General features: G+C 36.6%; 1 protein-coding gene across 6 annotated transcripts in view; it reads left to right on the top strand.

Annotated features, from left to right (window-relative positions):
* Positions 1-13,731, top strand: part of PHKB (phosphorylase kinase regulatory subunit beta) — a 259,181-nt gene that overhangs the window by 203 nt on the left and 245,247 nt on the right. The window contains exon 2 of one of the 6 annotated variants that reach the window (XM_042920510.1): positions 2,173-2,267. The exons of 2 other annotated variants lie outside the window; for them this stretch is intronic. In XM_042920510.1, the coding sequence (XP_042776444.1) occupies positions 2,213-2,267 (55 nt within the window). In that variant the 5' untranslated portion in view covers positions 2,173-2,212. Of the gene's footprint in view, positions 1-5; positions 2,268-13,731 lie in introns of those variants that run through there. 3 more of the 6 variants (XM_042920507.1, XM_042920511.1, XM_042920508.1) reach the window with 3 other exon arrangements.

Below are 13,731 nucleotides of genomic sequence, written 5' to 3' on the forward strand. Positions count from 1 at the left end.
TTTGGCTGGCTGGGGAGACACCCCCTCCCCTGCACCAGGGTGGTGCTCCCCCTCAAGCGCCTTGGGCGGGAGGCTGGTCGGGGTCCTGGAGTTGAACCTGTGCCCGCGTGTTTCCCCTTAGAAAGCAGACTGCGGTCCCGGCCTTCCTCTTCATGTTTACCCCCACCTCCCAAATTGGTGGTGCCCCCGACTACATGTGTTTTTCCCCAACGCTATTTCGTGTGTGTTCGCTCAGAAATTAGGTGGTGGTGTCCACCAAAGCTGGAGTTTTACTCTTTAGAAATCAGGCGGCTGCCAGGTTCCTGGGAAAGACAGTGGGTCGTCCCTCAAAAATCAAATAGCTTCATTCTTAGATGTGATTATGATCTGGTCCTAGAAAACTGCCAGCAAAAAAGTTTTGCTTTATTTCATATCTCCCTTTTATGTTCTTCACAAGTTCTGAGCCCTAGCCGATTACTATGTGGCAGAAATTGAGTGGAGACAGGGCCTTAGGCTATGAAGGGGGTCACGTTGAGCGTGCTTAAGGGCTCTAGCGGGTTCCTTCCCTGGGCAAGTGGCCTCAGGACACAAAGTTCCCAGCTGTGCCTCCCAAATCCAAAGCCACCGAGGTCAGAAGACGCTGCGCAGGCAGTTACTACAGTTGGAAGTGTCCTGAACTGACTTGTTCAAATTGCAAAGTCACGTCTTTGAAGTTAGCACTTAGGGCCCATCAGTCCTCTGAGAGACAGGATTGAAACTTCCCTCGTTTCTGGCTGGCTGTATGTAATCTTGAGCTAAAAGTGTGCTTACAAAACAAAAGATGGTGGGATGACAAGTGTTCATTTAATCTTCCCTTTTAAAGGATTGATATTACTATTTGTCAGTGTTGAAAGATGCTACTGTTAAGGAAAGGCATAGCCCTAGAAAACTAAGTCTGTATTTGCATCGATCCCTAGAGGGTTTTTTTTTTCTCAGCTAATATGCCCCCATTATGTTTGGGGTTTTACCCAATTTATGAAGTTCTTGGTTGTCCCTTGTGTAGTTTTCCTTTTTTAAATTTGAATAAAGTATCTAATTTCATAAATAATACAGGAGAAATTCATCCAATCTTTGTTGCTAATATCCATTATGTTTTTAAACTTTATTTATAAAGTTCTGCGCTTATTTACTTAGATTATAGCAAAACTACCACAGAAGTATGAGAGAATTTTTTAACAGTCCTTAGTACATTTAAGAGTAAATATAGTTGGTATAGTTATATATTTGTGTTTCACACTTAAAATTTTTGTGTCATATTGAAGTATTGATTGACTGCTAACAATTGTTTATTTGGGCTATAAAGGGAATTGGATTGATAATATCCGGTCAAAGAGAGTAACCTGAGTTTTCTTAACAGGGAACTGAGCTCTGCCTTCCACATCTATTTTACAGCATTTCTCTTTCCTCTTAATAAGCATATAGGATTTATTTTCTTTTCCAGTTTTTATTTTCTCTGAATTGCATGTCATAACAGTGAGCTTTGAAAACCTACCTTCTCTTTCTTAAGTGAGAAAAAAACTCAAATTTTATTTAACTTTTGTTGAATGCAGTCACTTAAGTCCAGTTTCATGTGCAAAGTAGTTAAATGCATAGTATAAATGTTGGATGTTCCTATATTGTTTATATCATTGTAGTAAGAGATAGATACTATTTGAAGTCATTCAAATTCATTGAGGTTTCTGGTTCTAACTCTGTAAGGTATTGACTATATGGTTTCTTGAATGAATCCTTGACTTCCTATGTCATTGAAAACAACCAATCTGATTCTGTTTGTTACTTTTAGAAGAATATATAAACTCAGCCTAGTTTGAAACTTGGGCTAACCTGGCTGTGATATAGATGTCACTGCAAAGTTCTGAGCATTGTTACATAGTAGCATAATCACTGCACTGTTCAATAGAGGATGCCACTCTTATGTAATGTTAATAAGTGGATATTATGTATTTCCTGCCTCATCCATATAAGCAAATGTAATTTATCAAAGCAAAGAAAATCAAATTTTCAAGTCATTAAAAAGAAAATAAAATTAAAATGAACCTCAATTATTGCCTTTGTTGCACACTGCATCATGTTAATAACTGCTCACACTGCTTTCAATTAATCTAACGCTGATTGCTTCTAACCTTCACTAAACAGTTTTGAAAATTGCTCTAGTTTAGCCTGCGACGCTTATGATTAGAGTCAACAATTTGAAATGGCCAACTCACCTGATGCCATCGTCTCTTCTCCACCCGCTTTCTTAAGGTCTGGTAAGTGTGTAGACCCCAAAAGGGTCACTTGGTAATTTTAGATATCTTTGATTCTGAAGGTTGATGTCACCACATAATGTCATTTCAGTTTTATTTCCTCTTTGGTGGTCCCAAGCCCGAGTACCAATTCTGCTGTTATTAGGCTCAGGTTTGTACTGTGTGTTGAATGTGGCCTGTAGTGGAGTTGTGTAGGGCATGAGAAGTGCAGACTGGAAACCTGTCTTTACATCAGCTCTGTTTGACCAGGGTTAGTTCCTCAGTAACTGGGACACTCAATTGTAAAATGGGTACTTAAAAAGGTTCTTCAGTGATTATTGTCTTATTGCATAATGGAGATAACTTTTATAAATCAGCAGTTTTTGGTAAGGGTTACAATTATTTACTCTTTATCAACTCCTTGTGAAAGAGGTATTTTTACATACAATTTCATAGACAAGAAATGGAAGCTCACAAAGGTGAAGCAATTTGCCCCAGGTCTCCAGACTATCATGTTTCAAGGCCATTGCTCTGCCTTCCAGCCCATGGCTTTTTGGTATAAGGGCTGGAGGAGGCATTTGCACAATGGCTCTTAGACTAACATGGACCGTCATGTTGATGAGACCCTTAGCAAGCTTGATGAAAGCTGATTGCTCCCCTGATGAGTGCCCAGGATTTTGAAAACAATTTCAAGGAAGTTCATGCATCCAAGAGAGACCACCTTTGTATTCCCATTAGGAACTCAGGTCTTTTGATGTATCTAGTCTACCTTTACAGAGGAAAAAAAGGCCTTTGTTTAATGGCCATAGAGCTAAAATCACAACTAAAGTCTTTAGGGCTTTTTTCTGTAGGTTGTGTTTCATTTTGGCCATTTAAAACCTGTTCATTAAGGGAACACTCTGCAGAAGCCTAATGTCAAGAGGCTGGTTTTTGTCTCAAATATGCCTTAAGCAGAGCCTCAGGACTCATTAACAGGTAAATGTGAGATGAGCCTGCCTAAATCCTGACAGTGGTTCCCCTTTTATTTCCATTTAGATTTTAAATCCTGTTTTGGCAAGATTGAGGAGGAAAATCATGAAAAAGGAAGGAGCTTAAAGAAGAATCACAATCAGATATAAAGGAAAGCTTTTATTAAGGCCCAAAAATGACCCTTATCTTCAGTTGTCATCTGCTAAATAACAAAATGGTATATGTAACATTGCCAGTTGATTACTGATTTAATCTTTGAACTAAGAATAAGAGGACATATATCTTTGGACTGTGTTTTCTGTATTTTAAGCACTGGACTCTTTTTCTATCTAGGCTTTCCTAATAAGGGCTTGGTGGGTTTCCAGCACTTAGCAAAGTCATTCAGCAGTTATAGGGAAACAGAATACTAAAGATATGCTTTTATGCATCAACAGTTCTGAAAATTTCAAAACCTAAGAACTGTACTTTAACATTATATTGAGTGTTTGAAGGCATACACAAGAAGCGTTTCCAGTACCATATTATTAAATTGAAATAGAATGCACCAAGAAACAAAATAGAAATATACTAAACTTCATAGTTTAAGCCATTTAAAGAACTGATTTCTTATAAATTACTTTCAACATTTACACCTTTTTTTTTGGGGGGGGGGGGTCCGCCTAACCAAAACTTAGTAATGGCTCTAAAAAAATCCTTAAATCTTTCATCTGTTAAAATAAATACTTAGAGTGGTTTGCATTTATAGTTTATTTACTAATTGAGAAATATTGCATTGGAATTGATTTGTTTTCTTCTATTATGGTTCTTTGGACATTACTATTGTAGGAGAGTGTTTTAAGGAATAATTTCATTTAACAGTTATTTAAAAGTATGTTCTCAGTTGACAGCGGAGCTTTTCCCTGGTACTTTTGGCTAGACACTATTCAGTGTTAGCAAAAATGGAAGCTAGTACCTTGATTTTGGAAAATTAACTTCTGGTGTTACCTAGATTGTTTTATGCATTGTAACCCTCTTTATTCCTCTTGGATTTATTTCTACTATTTTGTCTTTGTTTCTACTCTTCACTGAATTTAGTGTGTATCCTGCGTTTATGTGTGTGCATGCTTGTTAAGTAGTGCTCTGACTGCTGATGTGTCAGTGTGTGCTTTGGTTGAATTTCTTTTGTTTTGACTGCTTAAATCCAAAGAGATAATGTGGAGGTCCAGGTTTCTCTTTAAAGAATCTAAAGAACCTTGGAGTAAAATGTACAAGACAATGAATTTATAGGCAAATTCCATAATGAAAATAATTAACTAATTAGGGAAGGAGTGTAGCATGCAGTACCTCAGATTGCTTTCATTTTCCATGTGACTACTACAGTTACACAATATGTTAGGTTGACAGAGTTAGGCAGCAATAGCAGTCACTTTGGTATTGCAGTTAAATTATTTGAGGTAATTGTTATGAGCTAAGAAATGTCTTGGCATTTTTACTTTTATTCTTAAATGATAATTTTAAAAGTTACTCCTTAAAATGAAGTATCACAACTCTATCTTGGCTCCCTAAATTTATTAACATCTAAGTGAGTTTATCAGCATGACTTTACTTTTTTCCTTTACTTATTTCTTTTTTGGTTCTTTTGGTTTTTATATGTCTCTTTCTTTATTTTACATGTCTCTTCTTTTTATACATTATAGCCTTGTTTTCAGCCTAATTCAGTAGTTAATCAGTAATATTCTTATAGCTTAAAGAGACCATAGGCTTGGGCTCCTGGACCATTGTGGGTTTTAGACCGTTTTAAAAAAGCCCAAGGCAAGTGTACATGTTTTGTGTTCAGCTAAACCTGAATCTCCTCCTGGCTCTGTTGCTTACTATCTGTTTGATCTTGAGCAAGTTACTCTACATCTTTGAGAACTGGCTTCTTCCTCTATAAAACTTAAGGGTAATAAAACTTGCCTGGAAGGATTATTGTGCAAAACACTTGATATTTAATAGCTGCTCAATAAATTTTAGTTCTTATCTTTCCTAACACGGTCTTTTACAATATTGCTGATAGCTATTTAAGAGTAAGACTTACACAAAAACAGATAAGGTTGCTTGTCTGTTTCTCTCATTTTGATATCTACCCTCTAAGTAGCCATTTGATTAAGAAAACTTGTCACACTAAAAGACAATTAGCTTGAATCAGATTACCCAGAATCTAGTTCTCATTTGACTCCAAGCCTATTTTGTTTTTGTCAGTAATCACAAATCTAAGGAAATTCTTTGTGATAGTTTCCATGGAAACTCCTGTCTGATAGCAGGGAGAAGTCATTATTTTATGTACAGTTAGGGTTTACTTTTGTCTTGTATTGGGTATGCAATGGATTCCCTTCAGATAGGATGGAATTTTCAGAAACACTTATAAATTTTATCCTGCTGGGAGCTCCGATCTCTTCTTAGTAGGTCCTGCCCTATAATCTTGTAAGATTTTAGAAATAGAGGCCACATGATATGGGTTAACTCTCTTGGCATGAATCTCATTGACCTTAAAGCTTACTTTCTTTCTGTATTATTATCCTCAGCAGAGATGATGCTTTATTTTCTATAAGTGAAATAGTTTCATGAGGAGTACAAGGTCTTGTCTCACTGTTGTAGATTGTTACAGAATACTCACATTATACTCACATTCTAAAATCTATGTTCCTCTTGATGTTTTCTGTATCTTCAGTCTTCTATGAAGCAAGAGAAAGGATAAGAGGAACTTCCAGGATTCCTGATTCTGATCCAGGTGCTTACTGAACATTTCCAGATGGGTATATGATGGGGATCTCAAATGAAACCTGGCTAAAACTGTACTCTTATTTCTAACTCCTGTTCCTACCCCAAACATGTACCTCCCCTAATTTTCGTCACCTCAGTAAACTAAACCATTATAATACAGAGGTTAACCCTTTTTCCTTCATCTTTTTTATTCAGTTCATTTGTAAATCCTTTGTACTCCATCTCCTGAAATGTACACCAGAATCTGTCTATTTTTCTCCAGCTGTATTCCTGCCTCTCTAGTTAAAGCACTTTCATCTCTGGTCTAAACTACTGAGATAGCCTGGAAAGAATTCACATTTTTGTCTTACTACAATCTGTTTTCCATCCAGCAGTGAGTAGCTTCTTTTAAACATAATTCAGATCATGTCACTTTCCCATCATCCTTTATTACCTTTAAGCATAAAATCCACATTCCTTTCTCTTGAGTGACCCCAAGGCACCTGGCTGTTGCCTGCCTCTGTCATCTCATGGAATACTCCATTCCTCCCCCACTGGTGTTTGGCCATGCTGACTTGCTTTGTTTGCTTAAGACACAATTTTGTTTCACTTAGACTCTCTGTAGTAGCTATTTCCTCTGTCTGGAAAGCTCTCTATCTCTTGTTTGGTACCTTGTGCTTGTCCCTTTTGATTGTCTTTTAGGTTCTCATCTTAAATTTAAATCTCCTTAGAAAGTCCTTTTCTGCCTATCTAATCTAAGTGACCCCCAGACACATCACTCTTAATTCTGAATCTCTGTGGTGGACTTCTCGCTGTTTGATATTTTTCTCTTATCTTGCCTTCTCATGAGAGAAGAGACTTAACCTGTTTTGTTTCTCTTGTATGCTTCAGAGCCTAGAAGAACTCTTAGAGCATAGTAAATATTCAGTAAATCATATGGCTTAGAAAATTATATTACTTATCACACTGAGTCCCTCCTGCCCCTTTTGAGAGACAGTGTCATAATATGTTTAATATGTAAACTTTAGACTCATAGTACTAGGCTCAGCTCCCAGTATGATGCTTAAAAACTGTGCAAACTGGTTTTGTACCTACTTTCCCTCATTGTGTAGTAGAGATAATAGTATATCCTTCCTAAGTTCTTTTGTGAAGATGAAATGTCTCTGAAGTACTTGGTGATTGTAGTAGTGGTACTAATAATAAAAATAATGATTATGATGTTGACAGCGGTGACTAATTTTTATTAGTAGCTAATTTTTATTAAGTACTTGACATGTGACAAGCAGTGTTCTTTTCAGTGCTTTACATTTAAATCTCACAACAGTCCTTTGACATAGATACTAGCTCTTGAAAAAAACCAAAACGCAGAGATGTAAACTCATAAAGTACAAACTCTGGCAGAGCCACTGCTCCTCACCACCGCTGCCTTCCCCTTCTTCATTATGCATAGTGCCTAAGTGTTCAATAAATGAATGACAGTGATTATTGTTTGCATCTTGGTTATGTTCACTGATGTTCTCACACTCATTTCAAATTAACTAATGTTTATGGGGTCTCTCTAATGTCATAGGAAGTTTGTAATATATAATAGTGGTCTTAGAGAGCTCATAGCCCGATGGAACTTTATGCAGAGCCAAAGATGACTTTAGTGTTCTTATATACATATGATCTCTGTTTCTCTCTGAGACTCTTATAGTTGTTTCCTACTTAACTTTGCTGCCTATAGCTGTCATCTCCCTCATATCACCTCTAGCCAGTCCATTGTACAAGTTCCTGTCTGGATGATTTTTCTAAAATAAGGAATTAACCATTACTCCTTTGCTTTATACCACTTACCAGCTCCTCATCTCCTGCAGCATTAATGTGGGACATTAGTGAATGCTTCTATGGAAGTGACATTTGAGCTGAAGGAGAAAATAGGAGTCAAGTAAGAAGTTAGGGTGAGGAGGGTTCTAGGCTAGGACCTTGGGGGTTGATAGAGATGGACATTTGAGGAGCACTGAGAAGACCAAAGGACAAAGCATTGTGAATGACAGGAATAGGAGAGAGAAGATGGCTGGGATGGGCAGAGCACTGGAAGCCTTGAAGATACTTGGATTTTATTATAAATGAGAGGGAAAGCTATTGAAAATTTGAAGTAATACAGTGATAAGACTGAGTAACATTTTATGAAGATCCTCTGGCTACTAAGTAAAAAATAAATTGGAGAGTGGGCAAAGGTAGGGAGCAGCTGATGCAGAAACCATGTATTATATGTCTATCTCTGTTTGACACTTAGCACAGGACACAGTGCCAGGTGTGTGGGTCACTCAGTCCATTTTAGGTCATGAAAACACATATATTGACTCTGTCATCAGTCTAGATTCAGAAAATGTGGCCCCCTTGATTAGAATCCATTTATCATTTATTACATAATTTTTGACTCAACAGACTGACTTTTATTTTTATTTACTTTTTAATGTTTTTGAATGTATTAATTTTTGAGAGAGAGAGACAGAGCGTGAGGCAGGGAAGGGCAGAGAGAGAGAGGGAGATACAAAATCCAAAGCAGGCTCCAGGTTCTGAGATATCAGCGTAGAGCCTGATCTGGTACTCAAACCCACGAACCGTGAGATCATGACCTGAGCTGAAGTCAGACGCTTAACTGACTGAGCCACCCAGGCGCCCCTTTACTGGTAAGCACTTAAACGCAGTTAGGAGATGTCTGTTATGTATTTGGAGGGGGGCTTATTTTCAAATTCTTGAGCAGAAAACAAATAACAGAAAATTGTATGTTATATACGTGGTCTTGAAAAATTGGTAAATACTTTTTGATGGTTCATTGTAGTTTTCTGTTTTTAATAAATTCACACTTAGTCTCATTTTTGTCACATTAGGCCTTGGATGCCTTGATTACAGTGGTTTCTTAATGTTTTTTAAAATGTTTATTGCTGACAGAGAGAGAGAGAGAGAGAGAGCGGGAGACACAGAATCCGAAGCAGGCTCCAGGCTCTGAGCTGTCAGCACAGAGCTGGATGCAGGGCTAGAATTCAAGAACTGTGAGATCATGACCTGAGCCGAAGTCGGATGTTTAACTGACTGAGCCACCCAGGCGCCCCGGAGGTGGTTTTTAAAAGATGAAAAAAAGTGTTCCTGTTTTCTGTTTTGTTCCTTTTTTTTCCTATGGATTTTATTAGTTACTTTTTACCAACAATGATATGACTACATATTAAGTCCTTTAAAAAGAATTATTCTTCATTTTTCAGTTCTTGATTTCATAGCTTTCTTCCCTTCCAGTTCATATTTCACCAATTTCTTGAGGAAGTTCCTTTTTACAGGTGCACAGATATGGCATATTAAGTGATTTCCATAAACCACAGTGGGAATCCTAAGTGTTTAATTGAAATTGGCTATTTTTATAGGTTCTGGTGTATGTCTTATATGTTCTTGTCTTTCAAAATACACATCGTTAGTTTTTACTTTGTTATATAAAAATTTTAAAAGCTTATTGTTGTATTTGCTAATAAAGCAATAATAAATCAGTAACCTCACACCATTTCCATGGCCTTCCTTTTTGGTCATTTAAGATTCAGGTCTTATGGCTCAGGACTGAATGTTTAGAAATACATAGGTCCCACTCATGGAGATGAATGGCCATGAAGTTTTTGGATAGTAGACTGCGTCTTACTGCTAAAGTTGTGAAGGTATTCTGACAAGGACAGGCACAGGGTTCAGAATTGGGCAGTTGAGTTTTGGACTGTATTTTATCATATATGTGTTCTTTCCTGGTATGTTTTGAAAACATACTCATATCAGGTGTTTCTGATGTTCCTTTTGCATTTCAGTCTTCCTTTTGAACTTGAATCAGTGAAGAATTTTCTATGTATTTAAAATCTTTTTATGTGTTCGCATTAATTTTTAAAGCTTGGTCATAAACATCCAATGGTTGCTTATAGTTATAAAAAATCAGTTTGTCAAAAATATGACCTTGGCTTGCTGTGGTTGTAATCAGTGGACTATTTTTTCCATGAAGTTTTCAGCTTATAGGACAGTTAATTGTTTATGTAATTTACATCTGAACTTTTAACAGCTCTTGATTTACAAGGATTTCAGTCACATCTTTTTTTTTTTTCTTTTCTGTCTTCTGAATATATTTCTTTCATGAATTTTTGTCTGTAACCTAATAGCAATTGTGCAAATGTATCTAATTCTTCAGAAATTAAGGTGAAGAAATAAACCTCTAAATGTACTATGATCTTTGATTTTAAATGTTTTTATATACTTTACTAATGTTTTGTGATATATTACAATTTACTGATGTATTTACTGATACGTTATGATGAAATTTTGGCATGTCTCAACTAACTCGTGTATGTGTAAAGCAGACGTCATAACCACTACACTATGGAACCACAAGCCCCAACTAACTCGTGTGTGTGTGTGTGTGTGTGTGTGTGTGTGTGTGTGTATGTATGTGTGTAATTTGACCATAGACCTTGTTGTCTTAATGTAGTGGCCTTACTATGTTCTCTTTCTTTAAGTAAAAACAATGTATTTAATAAGTTTTGAACAACAGGACATCCTATGGCTAAGTGATTTCAAAGTAGTCAGCACTGTTAGGTTTTGACTATTTTGGTGTATAGATTTGGTTAGGTGACTTCATCATGAAATTGTTGAGGATTTTTATATCTATGTTCGTCAGAGATATTGGCCTGTAGTTTTTTTGTAGTGTCTTTGTCTGGTGTACGTATCAGGATAATGCTGGCCTCAGAATGAATTTGGAAGTTTTCCTTCATCTTCTATTTTTTGGAATAGTTTGAGAAGAAGAGGTATTAACTCTTTAACTCTTTAAACGTTTGGTAGAATTTACCTGTGAAGCCATCTGGTCCTGGACATTTGTTTGTTGGGAGGTTTTTGGTTATTGATTCAGTCTCCATAGTAGTCATTGTTCTATTTGCATTTTCTATTCATGATTCTATGTTGGAAGATTTTGTTTCTAGGAATTATCCATTTCTTCTAGGTTATCCCATTTGTAGCCATGTAATTAGTAATAGTCTCTTACAATCTTTTGTATTTGTCTGATAACAGTTGTAACTTCTTTCATTTCTGAGTTTATTTGAGCCCTCTTTTTTCCTTATTGAGTCTAGCTAAAAGTCGGTTAATTTCGTTTATTTTTTCCAAGAAACAGCTCTTAGTTTCATTGGTCTTTTCTATTGTCTTTTTAAATCTTTATTTCATTTATTTCTGCTCTTAATTATGACCTTCCTTCTACTAACTTTGGCTTTGCTTGTTCTTTTTCTAATTCCTTTAGGTGTAAAGTTAGATTGTTAATTGAGATTTTTCTTGTTTTTTGAGGCAAGCCTTAATCATTATGAACTTCTTACTGAGAACTGCTTTTGCAACTTCTTTTGACTTCAGCATGCTGTATTTACATTTTTATTTTGTTCAAGGTATTTTTTTATTTCTCCTTTGATTTCTGTGTTGACCCATTTGTTGTTTTATAGTGTGTTATTTATCTTCATATATTTGTGATTTTTTTTTAGTTTTCTTCTTGTAACGGAGTTGTTTCATATCATTATGTTTAGAAAACATGCTTGATATGATTACAGTTTTAATTTATTGAACCTTGTGTTTGTGACCCAGCATATGATTTATTTTGGAAAATGTCCCATGTGATTTAGAGGAACTGTCCATTGATATAAGTGGAGGTGCTGATGTTCCCTGATATTGTATTGCTGTCAATTTCTTGGTTTAGGTGTGATAACATCTGCTTTATATATTTAGGTATTTCTATGTTGGGTGCATAAATATTTACAAATGTTTTATTGTCTTATTGCCTTAGCATTAGGTAATACCCATCTTTATCTTTTATTATGGATTTGTTATAAAGTATTTTGTCATATATAAGTGTAACTGCCTCAGCTTTGGTTTTTGTTTTTTGTTTTTTTAATGTTTATTTATTTTTGAGATAAAGATGGAGCACGAACTGGGGAGGGGCAGAGACAGACGGAGATATAGACTCCAAATCAGGCCCCAGGCTCTGAAATGTCATTCAGCACAGAGCCCAATGCAGAGCTCGAACCCACAAGCTGTGAGATCATGACCTGAGCTGAAGTTGGACGCTTAACTCACTGAGCCACCCAGGCACCACTCAGCTTTCTTTGTTTTCCATTTGCATGAAACATCTTGTTCCATCCCTTCACTTCTGGTCTGTTTATGTCCTTACATCAGAGGTTAACCCCTTGTACAAGTCATATTGATAGATGGGTCTTGTTTTTTTTGTTTGTTTGTTTTAATCCATTCATTCATATTTGTGTCTTTTGATTGAAATATCAATCAAAATACAACTGCGTGTTGTCCAGTTTTCCAAACACCATTTGCTAAAGAGACTGTCTTTATTCCATTGGATATTCTTTCCTGCTTTGTCAAAGATTAGTTGGCCATAACCTTTGTGGGTCCATTTGTGGGTTCTTTATTCTGTTCCATTGATCTGTGTGTCTGTTTTTGTGCCAGTACCATACTGTCTTCATGATTACAGCTTTTAATACATCTTGATGTCCAGGATTGTGATGCCTCCAGCTTTGGTTTTCTTTCTCAGGATTGCTTTTGCTATTCAGGGTCTTTTCTGGTTCCATAAAAATTTTAGGATTGTTTTTTTTCTAGCTCTGTGAAGAATGCTGATATATTTTGATAGGGATTGCATTGAATATGTAGAGTGCTTTGGGTAGTATTCACATTTTAACAATATTTGTTGTTCCAATCCAGGAGCATGGAATATTTTTCCATTTTTTTATGTCTTCAATTTCTTTCATAAGCTTTCTAATGGTTTTCAGTGTATAGTTTTTTCACCTCTTTGGTTACGTTTATTCCTATTTACTTTTGTGGGTTTTGGTGCAATTGTAAATAGGATCAACTCCTTGATTTCACTTTCTCTTGCTTCATTATTGATGTATAGAAATGCAACCAATTTCTGTGCTAAACCTAAGACGGGAAGCCATCAAAATCCTCAGGGAGAAAGCAGGCAAAAACCTCTTTGACCTCAGCTGCAGCATCTTGTTACTCAACATGTCTCCAGACGCAAGGGAATGAACTATTGGGACCTCATCAAAATACAAAGCTTCTGCACTGCAAAGAAAACAGTCAACAAAACTAAAAGACAACCAGTGGAATGGGAGAAGATATTTGCAAATGACATATCAAATAAAGGGTTAGTATCCAAGATCTATAGAGAACTTATCACACTCAACACCCAAAAAACAAACAATCCAGTGAAGAAATAGGCAAAAGAAATGAATAGACACTTTTCCAAAGAAGACATCCAGATGGCTAGCAGACACATGAATAAATCCTCAATATCACTCAACATCAGAGAAATACAAATTAAAACCTCAAGGGGAAACCGAGGGGAGCCAACATGGCGGAACAGCATGGAAGTTTTTTGTATGTCTCGCATCCATGAAATACATCCATATCAACACTAAACCATCCTGCACACCTAAAACACTGATTGGAGGATTAACACAACAATCTGCACAACCTGAACCACAGAATTAAGCAGGTACCTGGCATGGAGAGGTGAACTTGGGGAGCAAGAAGCAGCTGCAGGCAGGGAGCCACTTTTGTGGGCAGACAGAGGACAGAGATGGTGGGGGGGGGGTTGGTGATTCGGGAAAAGTACCCCTCCCCAAAGAGCAGCTAGAGAGAAAGTGGAAAATTGGAAACAGCCGCAAGGGCTAAACTAAAAAGGGAGAAAGGAGAAAGAAGAGGGTTTAAATTCCATTAAGCCTGTAAACAAGGGGATTGCAGAGTCTGCAACTCC

This window comes from Panthera leo, chromosome E2, assembly GCF_018350215.1.
Source record: "Panthera leo isolate Ple1 chromosome E2, P.leo_Ple1_pat1.1, whole genome shotgun sequence".
NCBI lineage: Eukaryota > Metazoa > Chordata > Mammalia > Carnivora > Felidae > Panthera > Panthera leo.